Source organism: Argiope bruennichi, chromosome 7 (genome assembly GCF_947563725.1).
Source record: "Argiope bruennichi chromosome 7, qqArgBrue1.1, whole genome shotgun sequence".
In the NCBI taxonomy this organism is placed as follows: Eukaryota; Metazoa; Arthropoda; class Arachnida; order Araneae; family Araneidae; genus Argiope; species Argiope bruennichi.
The window spans coordinates 93,289,264-93,309,515 of NC_079157.1; the positions used below are offsets into that span (position 1 = coordinate 93,289,264).

A 20,252-nucleotide genomic window follows, 5' to 3' on the forward strand; every position below is an offset into this window, starting at 1 on the left:
TAATGCACAATATAATCTTCATGCAAAGTATGGTTTGCATTTTTATTTGAAAATTTCTGAGCACACATTCTTGCAAAACAAAATCAGTGTTGTGATAAGTGTTCAAGACAACCATTTTGTTTTAAATTAGAGTAAAAATTCAATTAGTAGATTAAATTTTTAGCAATGTTCTGATTAATAAGAATGCACTCTGATAAATTGTGCTCTATAAAATCTTAAATAAATTTTCAAAAAAAACAATAAATTTTGAAATATTTAAGAGTATCAGACAAAGCTCATTTCATTATATAAGAAAATATGTCTCGTATCAGTTCATGATTTGATATATCATAACACTAGCCACCTTCTGTAATCAGTTGGTTCATATTTAGTTTTCAGTTTTTAATTGTGTTTACTTTCAATTGAATCTCTTATACAAAATTAATATTCATATTTACTTCAAGATAACATTTTTAAGCATCAAATTATGACAGAAATATATTAATAGACTAACACCTGTTATGATCATTGTGCACATAAGCATCTTAATTAATTCCATGACATCAAATCACTTAAAAACATAATTGTTCTGATTTTTGAGATACTATAGCTTCATTTTTTGTTCTCCTTAAACCGAATTCTTTATTTTCAACAATGGAAGAAAATCATGAATAAAGACTTAATGGAACAATAAAAATGGTTTGAATTTTAGAATAATAATAAAATATTATTGAAAATTAGAGAAAAAAAATTATTTTAATTTAAAATAATGACAAAGTTTAGGAAAAATTACACAACTATTATATTAATTTTGTGCAATAATATGCTCGGAAATTAAAAGTGAAAAACATGTTCATTTCATTTAATGGTTAATTGAATAAATTCGAAAAAAAATTGCTCCAAAATGAACATTTCTATTCTTTAAAGAATGTTTGTGTGAAATTTGTCAGCTCCAGTTTTAATGATCTGTTCTGTATAAAGCCTCCCCCCCCCACACACACATATATTCTCTCTTATTATTAGCAGACAACCATAAGTTATACTTGTTTATTAAATTTTTAAAAAAAAGCACACTGAATTTAGGAAAATTATATGTTAAGAAATAAAATTCCACATACATTATTTGATCATTCTAATTGTTAAAACTAAAGCTTAATTCATGCAGAAGTAATAAGGATCCTATTACCTTTAATAAATTATTTTGAAATGTTAAGTGATTTCAGAAAAATGAAATGAGAAAATATCCTAGTTCTTTCCTGTCAAATTTGTATTTTTTTCCCAAATAATTTTGTAAGCATACTTACTTTAAAATGATAAAATTTATGCACAACATATTTGAAAATTATTCTTACCAATTTTTAAAAGCCACTCTAATCTCTACTAATAATAAAGATATTTATATGTATATGCACTGGCACTCCAAAGACAGTACAAAATTGATTTCTATTATCTAAAATTCAAAGAATAGTCTTTTTAATCAATTTTGACAGTTAAAAAAAGTATTTCTCCTTAATTTTCTACAACAGATTGCACTGAAATTCTGTTTATGTTATTTTATTAAATAATTAAATGTATGATTTTCTTTCTTTGCTAAATGGTAAGGAAATATTCTGATTAATATGTGTAAAATTTACATGATGAATAAAAAAAAAAATACTGTAATGTGAGGTTAGATAAATCAGACAGTTACATTAAGCTATGATACCATGGAATATGATTCCATTCAAATGGATCACATATACAATATATATAAAACAGGTGCAAAGCTATTAAACTAACATGGCTTTAATCTGTCACAATTAGAGACTTTCATCAGACGATAACAAATATTATGCATAAGAGATTTAATGAAATGTAAATATAACTAATAACTCAAGTGAAATGTTTGGTCATCAAAAGCAGCTAGTTTGTATATAAATAAACTTGTTTTTAATTTAATCAAGAAATGCATACATGGCAAATCTTCAAAAAATACTTAACTAGATTTACACTCAAAAGGATATAAAAATTTGACAATATATGTAGGCTTTCTTTCCTTCAATAATCTAGGAACAGATTTAACTAAAAAATGTTTGCAATTGATGTCAGATTGAGCATGCAAAAGTAAACATCATCTAGTTTTTAACTATTCTCCAATCACAAGGCAGTTTCTACATTGGAAGCTGAATTAATATAACCATGACAAGGGTAATCTTCATGGTTTCTTCTGAAAAAAATAAAAACCTTTTATTTATAAATAACTCTTTTAATACACTGCGTAAAAAAAGTAGAAGGACACTTGATTTTCTAACAATAACCGAAAAATATTTTATTTTTACTAAAAATTTTTATTAGAAACATTTAACAAATATTTCAAAAATACAATTTTAACATCAGAATTATGATGTTCAAACATAAAATATTAATGACAACAAAAATAGTTTCTCTTTTTTGAAACTTTGTAAAAAAAGTAGAAGGACAGCGTTATAATGAATGAAAAAATAGTGACTTTAATAAGGAAGGGTCTTCCCATTGGCTTTTATAACTTCAAATATTATGTTTGGAAGTGAATTGTATAGAGTTTGAATTTCAGTTTTACAAAAATTGTCCCACGAGTCATTCAATGCTTCTCGAAGCTGAGTTTGCGAATCAAATTGCCTTCCATCAGCATACACTCGACAAACTAGCATTGTCCAGATATTTTCCACTATATTAAGGTCAGGACTTTTGGCTGGCCATGGTAAAACATCCACATTATTTGTTAGGAACCAATTTTTGACTCCAGTCGCGGTGTGAATGGAAGCTCCGTCTTGCTGAAACTTCCACTCTTCACCCCCCATGTCAGAGGCATAAGGAAGAAGCTCGGAATTCAGCACTTGAATGTAGTCTGTATGTCTTTGCCTACCATTTAAGAAAACCAGACTTGTCCTTCCTCCGTATCCAACAGCCAACCAAACCATTAAACTCCCTCTTCCCATCTGTCGTGTTGAATAGTATTTGCCTTCAGTCCCCAGACAATGCCAGTAGTGCTGATATCCGTCTGGACCGTCTAAGTTAAATTTCTTTTCATTGGAAAATATCACAGAAGTCCATTCTGTAGTCCACGACATGTGCTCCTTAGCCCACGCTAAACGGTTATCAATGTGAGCTTGTTTCCACTTAGGATGATGTTTCCGTTTTTTGAAAATGAATTTTTTTAGATCTTTTAATATAGTTGTAAACTGTTTGTTTCGTCACATGATTAAGTCCTGCTTGATTTCTTGCCTTTGAAACACTTCCTTTGTTTTTCTTCAGCACACGAGCAGGTTTTCTTTCATCACGTGGTGTTAACTTCTTCGGTCTACCAGTCTTCTTTTTATTTCCATTTTTATAAGGATTTCTGATAAAGTTTGAAACTGTATTGGGGCTCACCTGCAAAAATCGAGCAATCTCTCTGACACTTTTACCATAATTTTGATAGGCGGAAATTTGCCCTCTTTGCAAATCGTTCAAAGGTATTCCTTTAGGTATTTCTGAGAACGGAGAAACAACGTAACTTTTAAACAAATTAGATTTGTTTGACAGAAAAGGATAAACGAAGTACAAAATCACTATTTAAATAAAGAACAACTCACTAAATTAAATATATTACCAAGTGTCCTTCTACTTTTTTTACGCATCGAAAATTATATATACTAATTTTTTTAATAATATTAGTGGTAGATGTTTAATTTTTGCCTAAAATGAAAACAAGGGTCATTAAACTAAATCTGCATAAATATCTGGTAGTTAGGAGAAAATAAGAGATATTAATTGGCAAAAAGACACTGTCCTTCTACTTTTTTTACGCAGTGTATAAGAAAATTATTATAAAAATTATATATAATAATTATTGGTTATATTATATAATTATTATTGGTTTTTTTTGTTATATTAGTTTAATAACAAGTTAAGTTATCTATATCATCTGCAAAATATGATGCACAGAAGCAATTAATTATTCCTGCTTCCCTTTTCTAGAATAAAGTAATGCAGGTTCTCAGAAAGTATACATCCTAGAATGTATAAGAAATATATCACTAATATCAATTACAAATAATGATGTATACAGTTAATTGTATTTAACAGTTATTGCTCCATATAGAAGTTTGCAAATCGTTAAAATATTAAACCATTTTTACTTAGTAAAACATTAACAATTTTTTTGATAAACATATAAAAACATCACAATTTATATTATCTGCTTAAGAAACATTTTAATGAAATATAACTTTTCTTTTACTATCTATTTAAAATAGTTTTTCATGAAAAATATGCTTTTTTTAATCAATATAATTAGAACTTGGGAAAACCAATTTAAATATAAGCAAAATGCAAGTGTACATTTTTCAACATTTGCAGTAATTAGTATCCAATAGCAATTCAAATTAACAGAAATAAATAACAACTTCACATGTATATAAATAACTCATCCAAAGCCATTTACACAGTTATTTGCATAAAAATGACAACAAAAAAATTAATTACATGACAATATGGTAAATTAATGCATTTATAATAAAACAAATTTAATAAAAAAAATAGTGACGAAAATGCTGCTTTTGTAGGGGGGAAAATTATTGTAACTTTAAGATGTAATTAGTAGTCTTTATATTATTTATACTTCATATATAATCAGTACCACTTAAACTATTTTTTAAGACTTAAACTCTTATTGTCTCTTATTTATAAGATCTCAGCATAATTTTGTGTTCATAAAATTTACAAACAATTGCATTATCAAGTATACTTGATGTTTGGAAAACAAAATAACATCAAAATTCTATTAATATTTTGGTGAAGTACATGATAAAGTAAAGATTTGCATTTAAACTTTTCATTAAATTATTAATATAATAGTCACTATATAGTCTTTTATTCTGAGAAATGAAACTTTTAATTTTATCTTCAGCATATTCATTAAAATTCAAAGAAGATTTAAAGAAATAGAAAAAATTATCATACAAACTTGAAAAAATTACAGTCAAAAAAATTCCAATGAAGAACTTGCAGACGAAATCCAACAAATTTAAATGAATATAGTTTGCACTTAGCACAGTCTGTAAAAGAAAAGTATCAATAATATAAGTAAATCGACCATAAATAAAACCAAGGTTTTGCGAGAGGTGTCTCTCATCTTTTGGCAAGAAAGGTAACCAGATTCTGAAATGTACATATATTCAAAATTATAAATTCCTACTTTCTTCTAAAGGTTTATTGTCCTATTTTAATAAAACAAAGTGTAATATATATTTTTTAATTTTTTAGAAAAATTAGTCTTTGTTTTGGCAACTAGCAATTAAAGTTTTCAATACCACTTCCAATAGTAAAGGAAATAAAAGTCAGCAGCTTTTCATTGATTCCAATACTTCAAACTCACAAATTCTTAATATAGAAATTATATAATTAATTAAACTTAAGTGTGATATATTGAAGTTTTATATCCGAAATGCTTTTTTTTTATTTAAAAATCATCAAAGTGATATTTCTTTTAAGTTTCAAGAGGGAAAAATTATGAATATATTATTGCTCCTAACATCATGACAACTGCATTCATATACAACTATATAATGACATATCATTAATTTCTAAACACTTCAAAAAAAAAGTCAACTGTGGGACACATTGATATTTTTTCCTGAACAGTCTTAATTCTTCTGTTTGTGATACTACCAATATAATGGTAAATAATAATAATAATAATAAAAAAAACTTATTTTCTTATTTTATCATGTTTGTTTTTTAATGTAGATTAGAATTTTCGAATGATAGCAGATTAATTTACAAACACAAGATTTTATTAATTTAAAACAGGCATGACCATAATAAAAATTTTATTCATTTTAACCAAAAAACTTAACTGGATCTAAAAATTAAAGAATAATTAAAATTTTTAAACAGATAACAGCAGTAAAGATGAATTTTCTGATCTTCATAAATAATACATAAAAGGTAATTTCAATAAATAAAATAAGCACAATCATTATTAAAAGAATTTTAATTTCAGTAATAAAGAGCAATTGTAATAATCTAAAAAAACTCTGAATATAACAACTGTAATATATAAACTTTCTAAATAAACAATACAATTCACATCTATCATGTATTCAGAAAGACTTAGAAATGGAGTTTTTAGCAATATAAATATCAAATCGGCAGTATAAACTTCTTTAAAGTAAGCATTAAAAATAACAGATGCTGAATAACTTTTGGAAACAAGAATTTTTTTTTTATTTTAAACTTTCTAGAATATGTCAGAATTGTTTTATGCAAAACAAATTCTTGTTAAAACGTAAAAATCTTTTTATTTTTGTTATGGCATGACACATTAGAAATCTTTTGATTAGGTTGCAATTATTTTAAAAACTATTATTTATTTGTAAAAACTTCAGATTATTTATTCAAAATTCAGTATTTATTAATAAATGTGACATTACATAGTTAGATGTTAAAGTGAAATAATATAAAAAGAATACATTTTAGAAAAAAGCAAATATGAACTTTTGATGAACTCCCTGAATTAATGCACCAGGAAATTTGCAATTGATTTATTAAGTATGTCTAATCAAATGTAATCAAGCCTGTTTAAAAGAGAAAATATTGCACAGTTTTTTTTAAAGTGGAAATCGACAATTTTTTTTTCAAATTGCATGTTTTAAAGATTATATTGTAAAAATACCACATATTATCATATGACTTAGCAATAAAAAAGCTCGTATAACTGATATAAAGAAAGAAATATCACATCTTCATCATAGTCCAAAATTTCTCTATCAGATTCTTTAAAATGCTGAAGTTACAACTTCTATATCATTAGGTTCCCTGTTTCATTTTTAGCTTCAAAGCTAGGTTTACCTTGTAAATTTTCTTGTTCAAATTGTACAAAACCACTTCTGTTTTTCAAAAAAAAAAAAAAAAAAAAAAAAAAAAAAGACAAAATCAAATATTTTGACTATATTTGCATTTTATCATTTGAAAGAATTTTCACTGAAATTTAATGAAAGTAAAAGTATTGGTTGACTTATTAATAGAATAAACTTGATAAAATAAACACATTTTCATTATTTATCTTCATGTCTGTATTTTACAAAATGGATAAATAAATATACTTATTTATTAGTGCAAGAAATAATGCAATTATCAAAGTTACTGAAATTGTAAAAAAATTCCTTGAAAATATAATATTTACTATTTCATAATCAAGTAATTTTACTTGAAGGGAAAAAAAATTAAATTAAAACAAAATACATTATATACATCCAGTTTATTAAAAGAAACCATCACTTACTTTCATAGAAAGATTGCAATTGTCATGGAATAACTAAATACAGATATAGTAGCAATGACTAAAATAAAATGAAAATCAAATATTAAAAACAGGAAAACATTATGTGGCTATATTTAAAAATTAAATGTTATAAATATTGAAAAACATATCTTTTCCAAAAGAAAAACATTAGACAGTGAATAAAAAGAAAAGTTAAAGAAATAAGCACATTCCCTTCATTGCAAATACAAATTCTTACAATAAAAAATTCACTTTTATGAAATAATGAAAATTAAAATGAAGAGAAATATCTGAAACTTAATGGTTCACAAATTTTCAAAAGGAAACAGATATCAGAAAAGATTCAAAATATTAATCAAAATGAATGAATTAACAAGTTTACTAAAAGAATGTACTTACAGATTTGAAAGATAATTAAGAAACGTTACAACTGCTAATCTTCTTAATGTAAATATTTGTGCATTCCAAATTGAGCAAAAGTGATACTCAAATATTTAATGCTACTTAAACACTGCTACTCAAATATTTAATGTTATTTGGTTATACTGATAACTAATGATTTTATAAAGTCAGGAACTCACTTTTAGAATAATCTAAAAAGGAATATTATTTATTTCAAAATAAAGTATACTAAAAATTGTTGGCCTTTTCCTTACACATAGGTAGCACAGATATGATACGATCAGTCCCCCCACCCTTTGTACAGCTATTATTCCACTCAGTCATTACTCACTTCAAATTAAAAGTGTTTAAACATATCTGTGAAATCTAAAAACATATTTATACTGTTGATATGCATATCTACTATTAGATGATTATTATTTTTTTTCTCTGAGGCATTTTTTCTATCAAATGAGCAGTTTTGAAAGACAGGTCTGCCACTTTGCAATATGTATATTATCTACATACTCGCAAAGAACCAGACCAATCATTATTATTACCTTCAAGAAGGGATGAATATTTATTAGGCAATTTACTTAACAATATATCAAATACATAATACAACAGTTAGAAATGATAAGTCAACAAAGTAGATGAAGACTAACTGGTTATTTTTCAATCTACGTCTCACAATGAAAGTAGATGAGAGGTCGATAAAAAACATCTCTACGTTAGATGTTTTTTATGCTTTCAATATTACAGGCAGAAGATCATCAATTCACCCCTCCCCCCACACTTCTTCATTATTTTGAACACACCTTTTATAAATAAATGGTTCATTGTCAATGTAAGTAGAAAAACTGTTATTATTTTAACACCCTTTCACTTTACAAAGCAAATTTTAGCATTTTGGACCATCATTATTCAGCACCTCATTTTGTTTAATTTAATAAAACATGCAACTTATTTCTTCTTCCTATAAAGCTTTATATGTATAAAAGGTTATTCAAAAAGAAAAAGCTTATTTAAAAGATTTCTAATGAATAACAATAGACAGAGTACATACTTAGAATATTTCAAATGGGCAACAACACATAGAAGAACATGATTCATCAGGGGACACCGAAAAGTTCAAGATGTTATATTTTGCAGTATGATTCCAGTAACAATTCTTGCACAGCCTTCTATTTTAAAGGAAAAGTTGATAGGCAGGAAGTCATTTTTGCAGGAAGCCAGGAAATATTGCAGTATGCAAAGAGTGAATTTGTTGTCGTATAGCAGTGTGGATTGTAGAAATTCAACAAACAGATGCTTTCCTACATATTGATTTATAGATGATACAAGAAATTCGTAGAATATGGTATATATGAAAGGGAAAAAAGCACTAGTCATTCTCATTATGTCAGATGAAAATGATAAGAATATCCAAAGTAGGAAGTAATCATAGGAAATAAATAGGTAGAAAACTTAAAATTTCAAAACCAAAGGTATGGCATACACTTAAAAACTCTATACCACTACTTTCCAAGATCTGCAACATTCAATTCTTACAGCAGCACGTTCGATTATAAGAGACCATTTAATTCATATATGGCAAGAAACAGACTCATAATTTGACTTTTGTCCCGTAACAAAAGGAAAAGGGTTGAATGCATAAAATAAAACTTCGAAACTTTCTTGATTCGGTGACGAATTGTATGCGTGTGCATTTTGTTCATTAGAAATAAATATTTTAGATCACCTTCTTCATTAAAAGATCTGCAAATTATTTTCTAAACAGATATTCTGTGCATTTAAGATAGTAAAAATGCTTATCAGTACATAAAACATTGGATAATATAGCAAAAGGTATCTTTGCATACCTCCATCTGACACATATCTTCTGCAGAAACAGAACCTTTCCCGGCACAAATAATGAAGCCTAAAACTGAGCCATCAAATACAGAGATACTCAAATTTTTACTCTCTTGTACACAAATAGAAAGAAATGTATTCATCAAAAAATTCAAACTTGAAATTCTGATGAATCTTCATGTTTCAGATTATAGTGAGTACAAAAAACACATTTTTGAAATTATATCCATTTGCTGCTCTGTGTACACGATAACTGAAAAAATACTTTGAGCTAGACAGATGAAATTAGGTTTATGAAGTTTAGACCATATGTGTAGATTTCTATAAAATTTTTAATGAAATCCATTCACAGGAGTTAAGTGAATGGATTTCATTGTAAGTTATTATAAAAAGCTAGAGAGATAAAATATGATACACAGAACTGATTAATTTAAATTTTGAACAAATTTATTAAATTTTGATTTTAACAGATTATATAAGCATAAAAATTTTTAAGGAGTTTTGTGGCCAAAGAGAGAGGACACTTTGAATTTTTAAACTTTGCTTTTATTCCATCCCAGGGGGCATAGTTTATGTACAAGCAAGAAGTGACAAGGTACATCAATCTGTAACTCGACACAAGAGCGATAGAAATATTTTCCTAGATGATTATATACTACGAGATTCTGATAGGGATTTCTTTATATGTGCCATTTTAGGTAAGGGGAAAATAGATATATTTAAAAAGAATTCGCTTAGCTCGACAGATTTTTATCTCTTTACTCGGAGTGTAGGGATTTGTCAATTTCAGCAATTTTAGAGCTTGTGTATCATTAATTAAATAAAAAAGATGGAATTGGATCACAAATAAGGGAACATTTTAGAACGAAGTTAATATGGGTTAAATTAAGATAAAAATTAGAAAATAATTAAGGTTTAATTTAGATCCAGATTTTATATTATATTGTATATTATATTATATTATATATATATATATAATGTAAATTCAGATTTCGTTATAATATTCAATTCACAAAATTCATATACAGGACTCGGGAATTTAAAATCAGAGCACTTCCAACATGCATCATCTTACCCAAGGTTCACAATTGTATGTGCGAGGATGAGTTATATTACTTTTTTTTCTAAGAGCATGTGAGAAAATTTGGAAGAAACCATTCACTCATTTTAATTTTAAATGCTCAGTTCTTTTAATATGTACTATTTGAAATCCAACTATCTGTGAAAGGTTCTAAAAATACATTTTTGATTAATCAAATTAAAACATTTCACCTTCATCTTATTTCAAAGAGATTCCATCTTCTACAATTTGTCAGATTTGTTCGGAAATAACTTCTCAACATCTGTCTGACCACAATTCGGCAGAAGTTCTTCCATTTCTCAGAAATATAAAATCCCTATAAAGATTAATATAAATCCATAAAATTAGATATACGGCTAATTAATATATTAAAGTGAATGAAAACTAAATCTTGTTCATAATATATATTTATGTGTACCATTTATATTTACGAATTACAGCTAATAGTATAAAAGAACATAATATTCACAAGTAAATAAATAAATTTTTGAATAACTCAGTAACAGCCATAAATTTGATTAAAAAAACAATCTAGAAATTCAAAAACAGGAATTCAATCAAGAAACTGATTGGCCTAAACATCCATAACATCTAGAGAAAAAATTATGCCATACAGTGAATGTAAATAAAATAAAAAATATAAATAGAGTAGGTAATAACAAAAATAAGTAAATACATTAACAAAGTAAAAAATAGCAATACTTATGTAGAAGAAAATAATAAATAATTTTGATAAATAATAAAGCCATTAAGAAATAATTTTAAGTTACGTAGTAAAATAAGTTTATACAAATAATTTAAAATAAATAAAAGCAAGTTAATAAGTTGGAGTTGAAATTAGTAAGGTTGATCTACTTGGCTGAATTTAGTTGCGATGGTTTGGTAAACAATTTCTTTTGCGAGTTTACAAAACTGCAGAAAGAACCTAGCAAAGTTTTTGATGCATAAATTTTTCCATATTTCTGGCAATAAGAGTCTCTTTCTTTTTCAGATGAGACGTTAAAAAAAAAAAAGAACCTTCAACTGAATCTTTTATGTGTCCACTGGCACTTGTTATTCGTTTATAGAAGAATTATACCTGGTATTTCCCAAAACTTCCAGGGCTGGTGTAGATTTGATTGATATAAAAATCACCTAGCAGTCTTGTTGTTTTAACTTAACTGAAAAATCTTTCATTCTGTGTCTGTTTAATATCTTTTCACGTCTTGTTTGCAATTCTGCAATTATTATTTTATTGTTACTATCTTTTAGTTGGATTTTTGTAAGAGCAAATTGATAGTCAATTCTTAATTTTGTTGATGACTTTTTGTTCCTTTTATGTTCGCAGAAAGCTTTAATAAAAGAGAATGCAATTTCATTTTTCATCCATAAATTAAAATCATATTACATGTTACAATATAAAATCATGAAAAAGGATGCAAGATTAGCAAATACAAAACATTTTAATGATAAAAAAATGACACCTTTTTTAACAATTTTTGTGAGAGGCGAAGGCAATACCACAGATGCTGTTGTCCTCATATCAACTCTACCCTTAACAATTTATAAACGTTTATTCTAATTACAAGCAATATTAATTTCCGAACCAAATTTTTAGATAAAATATATTAGAGATCAATAAAATTAGTCATCATAACTATAATTATATATTAATTTCAAAAGACAAAATATAAGAACCTTTGGGATAATTCTAAATACCATTTGGAAAAAGAAAAAAAAAAAAATTTCAAAATAAAGTACCAATAATCACTAAGCATAACAACTGCCCAAAATATTAAGATGCACAAATGTGGAGTAGTATATATTGATGCAGACATAAATAATTTTACTTAAAAATTACTATTTAAACTTCTATAAATACATAATGTTTAAGCATAATTTAGTAAACAAAATTTCATTCGTGTTTTTGTAAATGCTTTGTAGATTTTGTATTCTTTAAATAACAAGATTCTTTTGTTTTTCTGATTAATATGTAAATAATATGTATTTCAAGTTTATCATCCATTGGAAAAACAAGTAAAGTTTACATATCTTTATTTATGCTATTATAATTCCAATCTAGAAAACCAAATTGTAAGCTTTCAACACTAAAATGTTGAAGATACACAAATGGGACCTCCAAAGTAAACGGAACACTTCCGAGTCCTAATTTTCAATATCAATGTTCCAAGTTCTTAATTTGTAATGTCTCATAGCATAAATCATTGCACTTTTGTATAATTAATTTGTTATGAAAAGATTCAGTACTAAAAGACAAATTTTGGGAAATTTTTACAGCAATAAAGAATTGTGGTGAAATTCATCACAAAAATGAGATCAAACTGAAACAAATTACTATTGTCATCAATGTAGTGAAATATTGAACTTAGATCACAGCGTATACATGTCAATATTAAAAATTAATATCCACTAAAAACAAATTTATTTTTATTAGCAAATAATGTAAATTTAAATAAACTTATTCATAATCATTTACTACCTTTAAAACTTTCAAATTGCAAATTGTTATGATTATTTAAGAATTAAGAATCATCTCTACAAATAATAAAGGAAGGTGAATGCTTGATATATGTTGGCACTCTACAACACAACCATTGCTCTTCTGTATAATTACTTTTATTATGAAAAGATTCAATGCCAGCAAGACAACCTTGACTTAACACTGCCAAAATTGATGCAGATATACATTGAACAATGGAATCTTGGAGCAAATTTTTTAATGAAAAGTCCTATAAGATATGTAATTATTTTTGATATTTGACATTTTTTAAAATTATTATTTGGCATAATTTTCAATAACAAATTTCATAACTACATTGAAATTCAAATCACTATTTACTCTAGTTGCAAGCTAAAGAGAAAAGATTCAGTACAAGACCTGCAAACATAAGAAATAAAGTGAAGTAAAGTTACAGTACTACAAAAATTAGATAAGATTATCAGGACAGTTATATTTTTTGGTAGCCCTAACATATCACTGTTCATTTTATTCTGAATAGAATAGGGTATTGAAGGGATTTAAAATAATATGGCTTTAATATTTTTTATAATTTTATGAGAATCAAGTATGTACAAAGGATTTAATTGAAACTAAACTCAATCAATATGCAGGGTGCATAAAGTGATAAGTACCTTTCCTTCCTGTAATATTGGGAAAAAGGTGGGAATGCAAGAAAGATTAAATTTCTGCATATATTGGAAAGGAAGAGAGAAAAAAAAAAATCTGGGTTTCCATTTTGGAAGTCGAATTTGTTTATAACAGTTGACATACTGAAAAATCAAAAATATAAAAATTACACATGCTACGCTATAGAAGCAAAAAAGGTACAAAAAACACTGTTTAGAGAACAAAAGTAGTGAGAGTAAAAGCAAAGCCACAATATTCAACAAATAATTACTGAAGCAACACAAATAATAACAAAAGCCTCCAAAATCATACATACCAATCATGCATTAGATCCTATTATGAGGATTTGTAACGTGGAGTTCTCACAAGGAAGTGTATCTATATTACAAATGGAGCCATTAATAACATTGAAGATGGTACCCAAGCCGGAAAGAAAGGATTTATATCACATTATTCCATATTCTCAGAAACTAATTAGTCACAGTCTGGTTATGCATCAACTTCTTATTTCCTAGGAGACCGCAAGAAGGACATCTAATGCAATGGAATCTAATATTACTTATCTTTACATATTTATTTCTAAAAAAATAAGTAAATAAATAATAATAATTAAAGCATAAAATATTTCTTTCCAACAGTATTCATGTTTGGCATGAGTCTCTTACATATTATATCCCTTGCAATATCAATAGTTTATTCAATGAATATTCAATATTATAAGAGATATAATGGTCACTTGATACTATGGTTAACTAAATAGACAAACGATTTTAACAGTATTACTAGAAATAATAAAATACAATGCATAAACATAACTGATTATTAAAAAACTAACACAGTAGCAGTATAATATATTATGTCTTTATTCCATCATTAGATATATTTGTAATATTATATATTGATCATTATACAATGTTTTATTTCTTAGAATTACATTAAATTTATTTCAAATCAAGCATATAAAAGTAGATTAAAAAAAATACTAAAATTATAAATATATTAAGAAATTATTGTTTGCAAGTTGGTTAAGATTTACACTGAAATATAATAGTCTATTCTACAATAATACAAATCATAATTTTGATTATCGAGAAAAAAAAAAAAATCGCCTGGCGCTGATATTGCCTTTGAGTATATATAAATTTAACAAAACCAACTGTAATTAGGTGCGCATATACAGTGCTATTGTATAAAATAATACAGAATTTTAATACAGTTGAGTTATTCCTCAATAAAACAATACAAAATATTTACAAGGCGATAATATTTAACAATATCATGAAAATACCAAAGCCGATTACTATACGTAATAAACTTACATCGCAGACATACATTCACATAAAACATGCCTTGCAAAAAAAAATAATAATAAATAATTTTTTTTCAAAAATAATATGAATGTTCTTTATATTTGCAATTAAGAGAGAGGACAAATTAACAATTACATTACTTACAGAACGATATTTGGTTTAAAAAACTGACCAATTATATTTTAAAAATAAAGTAAATAAGTAGGCAAAAAGTAAGTATACGACTTAGTTCACACATTTTCGTCAAATGCACATATAACATAATAGAAATTTTCCGAAATTTTACCAGTAATTTTAAAAATACACTCCCTCTACAGAAAATTTTCAGTTAGAAGAAAATGTCCGCCATTTTGGTCGATAGGTTACAATTCTAAATTATTCAAAATAATTTTGGAAGTTTTGAAAAATTTTAAAGATTTTTGAAGAAATATAAAATTAAAATTTGATTTTCAAAATTTTTTATAAAATTAAAAATAGCTTTATTAAATTTCTTAGTAATTTGTGTCAGTTTTGAACCAATCAGGAGGCAGAATGAGTTGCCAGATAAGCTAAGGTGACGTCATAGGCGTATTCGACTGACCGCCATTGATGGGTACAGACGCAATGTATTGTAGCTTGTGAAATTGTGAAGATTTATATTGGATATATGTGGAATTATTTTAAATCTTACTTACAATTGCTAGTTAATCCACTACATTAGCATCTTGGGAATGGCTTTACAGAGTGAGGTGTCCCCACCCATAGTAGGGGATCCTAACAAAGATACACAGATTGAAGGAGAAACAAAAAGGTCGAGTATCATCAAACATAATGACAACAAGTTTATCAAAATTATCACTTTGGTAATTTTTTTATTCTAAGGGTGGGCTTGGGATTTTATTTACAAGCAGAAATTTCAATACTAAGGTAATGCTTAAGTTAAGAAATCAATCGGCTGATTTAATGAATATTATTAGAATAAAAATTATATGTTAATGATCTCTAGTAAAAGAAAATGCATGTATCTTTTAAAAATTCAGATAAGGAATATTCCTATGTTTAAAAAAAATTTTTTTTTTATAAATTTCAAAATATCCCATATCAGTGAGGGATTGAAAACTGTAATAATTTAAATGGTTAACGATTTTGAGAAATAATAAATATGGCCGATTGGTTACAGCATTTTGCGTCAGCCATTATGGTGAAGTCGCCAGTTACGATGCAACGCAAATTGTGCATTAATGAATGGAGTAAGTACGAAAAGCAATTTACAAATTTTAACAACTTCAGTCAAGTACTTTTTTTATTGCGACAGTGAATCGCGATAAAATTATGTGTTTACTTATAATTTTTCGATATTTTAGTTTAAAATTATTTATTTATTTACTATTATTTTAAATGTACTTTTATGAACTGGATTGTATTATTTGTAAATTTATTTTCCAACAGTAATATTTAACGACGTAAGTCGTTCTCTTCTTCCTTGTACGTACTTTTGTAAGCCCCGTAGCTAATTTGCTTATTTTGTACACTATATGTACATGTAAATACTTGTATGAGTAGAAATTTCTCTGAAATTGAGAAATGTATTGAATTCATCTTTGATAAATTTCTTCAGAATTTTTTATACAATGCAATTCATTTTGATGATTTTTCTGATGCTTTTCTAAAATTTCATTGAAATATTTATTGCGTATTGCGCAATGGTTTGGCCTTGATGCTTACCATATGTTGTTTCAATATTTTGTATTTGATTGATTGTAGTTAATTCTTTTTTACTTCAGTGAACATTTTTCATGTCTTTTTATTGACTTCTCTGTTTTATATTTTTGAAGCTCCGCTTCCTGATTTCTCTTATGTATTCGTTAATTCATTTTGTTTCTTTGATTAATTGCCGGTACCTGTAGATGAAATGAACCGAATGGTTAAGTTGTGTTTTATGCACCACCAATTTCGTTTCGTTGCTCTGTATTTCTATTTTCTTTTTTTGGAATTTGTATTTCAGAATAAGATTTTTTTTCCCTCCTACTACTTGTCCTGTTTGAGTGTTATTAAGTCATTTTCTTTGGTCTATAAATGTAACATAATTTGGTTTTATCTTTTACGTAGAATTTTCACTTAAATATTAATGAAAGTAATTGTTAGAGTACGCTATTCACTGTCAATTTGATCCCACTTCGCTTTCTGTTTCATTTCTTAATAATCGGAAATGTGTCTTCCATTAAACTATTCTCATACAGTTTAATAAATAATAAATATTGTAGCATTCCTTCATTTTGTAGTTGAACGACTCTAATGTGCATTTAGAAATTGAAAATATGTTTAGGTGAGATGTCCATTTAAACGATAGTAAAATATAAATATATTAAAGTAAAAAAAAAAAAAAACTTAGTAATTGAAATACTCTTTGGTTTTAATATTTTATCCATTTCCTGAATTTTGACAAATAGAATTTCACTTGAAAGACTTCCAAAAGTATTTCGAGAAAGGCGTCACAGTTATTTTTATGGATGTTGATGTATTAACGAGACGATTCAAGATTATCATAGCAGATTCGAAACTGTTTGATTTCCTAGTTGTCCATTACAGATAACGATTCTCACCCCTTTTTACCTATTCCACTTCCTTTTCTATCAGATTAAACCATCATAGGATTGATTAGTTTAGTGCTCCCACTTTTTCATCCATTCATGCAATCGTTTATTTGAGCAATTAATGATCAAAATTATTAATGTTCGTACTATATGATAAATGAAGCAAGAGTTTTTAAAAGCAAGCTTTTCAAGCAAGCACGGTAATTAACGTTACCGTGCAGCATTGTAATTATCATTAAGAAAAAACACTCAAATGAATTGGTTAAAAAATACTTATTAAAATATAGTCAGTACTAAAGACCTGCTGATTAATAAATTAACACTTAAATTTAGAAAAACTAGATGCCCCTTTATAGGTGCATTTCTGGATTGTTGGTGACGTCATGGTAAGGACGAAAGTTGGAAATCATTTCAGTGAACATCTAGTTTCATTTTCCTTGCTGGCAACTTATTGCCCATCAAATAATGCTGCCTTACAAAAAATTGTAATTTTGATTACACGTTTTAATTTTTAGAGAAAAAAGGAAGAGCTCTTAATTTGATAAAGCAGATGAGATAATAAAATTTGTCTACTAATTTGGTATACAAAAAAAAGAATATACGTATAGATAAAGCCCTTACGCAGCATTTCATAAAAAGTGGCTGTAAAACCTTAAAAATTATTTTATCATTTATGTCTTGAAAACTTGCCATTGATTAGTTTTTTTATTGCTAGATTTTTTCTTTCTGCCTCGACAGGGTCACGTGTAAGAAAAATTCAGATTACATAACCTATATGATCATAAAATAATTCAATATAAAATCTATACTTTTAAAATTTTCTTTACCTTTGGCGGCGAATTACTATTGATTATTTCTCTGCTTTTGGATTCAGGTTTTCGGAAATATATTAACAATAGAAAAGTAATTTTTATATCTTATATTAAATATTAATTACTAAGTTACGTTATCATACTATTGTAAAACATTTATGAGCTGGTTCAAACATCAAAAAAAAAAAAAAAAAAAAAAATTAAGCCTTTTGGATTTAAACATTAAAAAAATTTTTTAAAGCCTTTTAGATATTTTAAGCTACGATGCATAAAAATCTTAAGATATAATATATTTTTCTTCTACCCCTTTGATTTTTTTTCTTGGTGTAAATATGAAACTTTCAACTTAAATGTTTCATGCAAAAATATACCGATCATCTACGTGTATCGGCATAAATATGAGCTTCTGCAGACGCGAAATTCCACGTTTCCTCTTTATTGTTATCACTCTTTTTCTTCATATAAAAGCGCAAGACAGATTGTACTGGTATTTTGCTCGTTGTTTTGTTAGTTTAATTATTATATAGAGAATGTTGAAAATAGATGAGTCTTATCAAAACTAATTAGTGCCCGGTTTTTTTTCCTCTCCCTTCTTTTTCTTCCCTAAGTTGAATTAAGGTCTTTTTGGTTAAGGTTACGTTCGTAGTTTTTAAATGGACATTTTCTAAAGTGATTAGGCATCCCGGATTCTTCACTTGTCTAGATTTTAAATTATCCTAATTCCCCCCCCCTCCCCCTTAAATTGTATAAAATGATTGATTGGATTTCATTTCTGAAAAAAATTAACTTCTGAAGAATTTTGCTTCCCATCTTTTATTCTGCTTAGAATACTATCACTTTTACTTGGCATAGAGAAAAATGTAAAATTTCCAGCCGTCTTAGGTCATATTCATTTTTTCTTTGTTTGAAAAAAATGTTGTGATAAGAAAAAGTGAGAGTTGAAAAGAATACTTATCTTCATTGGATGAAACGTGTTTGATTTGACAGTTATCGCAAATTAACTATCCCGGTTTTAACATGGAGTATTGGATTTTGCTATATTTTATTTACTGATAGTTCAGATTAAAATTTAAAAAAATAGTTCTTGAGAATTCTTCATCCTATTTTACAGCATACATATTTATACATTGCCTTTTAAATATAATATGACAATTGCCTCACATTATAATGAGCCCTTGAAATAGTTAAAATTATCTGTTACTCTTGATAAAACGCAAGAGCTCTAAATTTCGATCCTGATTTGTCCCAAATTTTATTGATAAATGAGTAATTTATATTAACAAGTATTGATTAGATTAGATCAAGTTGATTTGAAATTCTCAAATTTTGCTATTCGTTTAAAATGGCGAAGACAATGCATATTTGACAATATTTGCACCAATAAAAAAAATCGCAGACATAAATTAAATGTCTTAGCAGATTGTCGTTTTTTTTTTTTTTTCAATTGTCAGTAAAAATTAAAAATTATAAATACTAACAAGTTTTAATTTTCTTTTAAAGTTAGCTCCTGACGAATTCTTCCACCAACTTAAAGAATTTTTCTCTATGTAATATGACCGATTTGGATGAACAAACGTGAATAAAAAAATATTTTCTCTCAGTTTTTGAATTGTCAGTGTTAAGTAAGATGTCCCAAATTAGCCGGGGAAGCCCAATTTTGAATTTTGTTCCGAATCGATCCACTCCTTCGCTCGTACTCACATTATAAGAACTCTTAAAAGTTAAATTTAAATTATTAGAATCATAAAATTTTTAAAAAAAATAAACTTATATCCAAAAAAATCTTTTTAACTTTATCTTGCATTTTTCTTGTATGCTGAAAGGTGCATTTTCCAAGTAAGGAAAAAATC

General features: G+C 26.7%; 1 protein-coding gene and 1 long non-coding RNA gene across 5 annotated transcripts in view; one reads left to right on the top strand and one right to left on the bottom strand.

The window, feature by feature from the left end:
* Positions 1-1,894: 1,894 nt before the first annotated feature.
* Positions 1,895-15,371, bottom strand: LOC129976403 (uncharacterized). Of its 2 annotated transcripts, none has more exons than XR_008785140.1 (6): positions 15,304-15,371; positions 14,024-14,241; positions 10,772-10,896; positions 7,265-7,322; positions 4,946-5,036; positions 1,895-2,185 (listed from the first exon to the last, which is right to left on the bottom strand). It is a non-coding gene; the product is annotated as an uncharacterized LOC129976403 (long non-coding RNA). The 2 variants fall into 2 exon arrangements; XR_008785139.1 differs by lacking the exon at positions 15,304-15,371 and adding an exon at positions 15,162-15,297.
* A 231-nt stretch (positions 15,372-15,602) lies between these two features.
* LOC129975694 (protein suppressor of sable-like) overlaps positions 15,603-20,252 on the top strand; it is a 31,830-nt gene continuing 27,180 nt past the window's right edge. Inside the window, exon 1 of one of the 3 annotated variants that reach the window (XM_056088826.1) lies at positions 15,603-15,807. In XM_056088826.1, coding sequence (XP_055944801.1) covers positions 15,728-15,807 — 80 coding nt within the window. In that variant the 5' untranslated portion in view covers positions 15,603-15,727. Of the gene's footprint in view, positions 15,860-16,226; positions 16,247-20,252 lie in introns of those variants that run through there. The other 2 variants (XM_056088827.1, XM_056088828.1) reach the window with 2 other exon arrangements.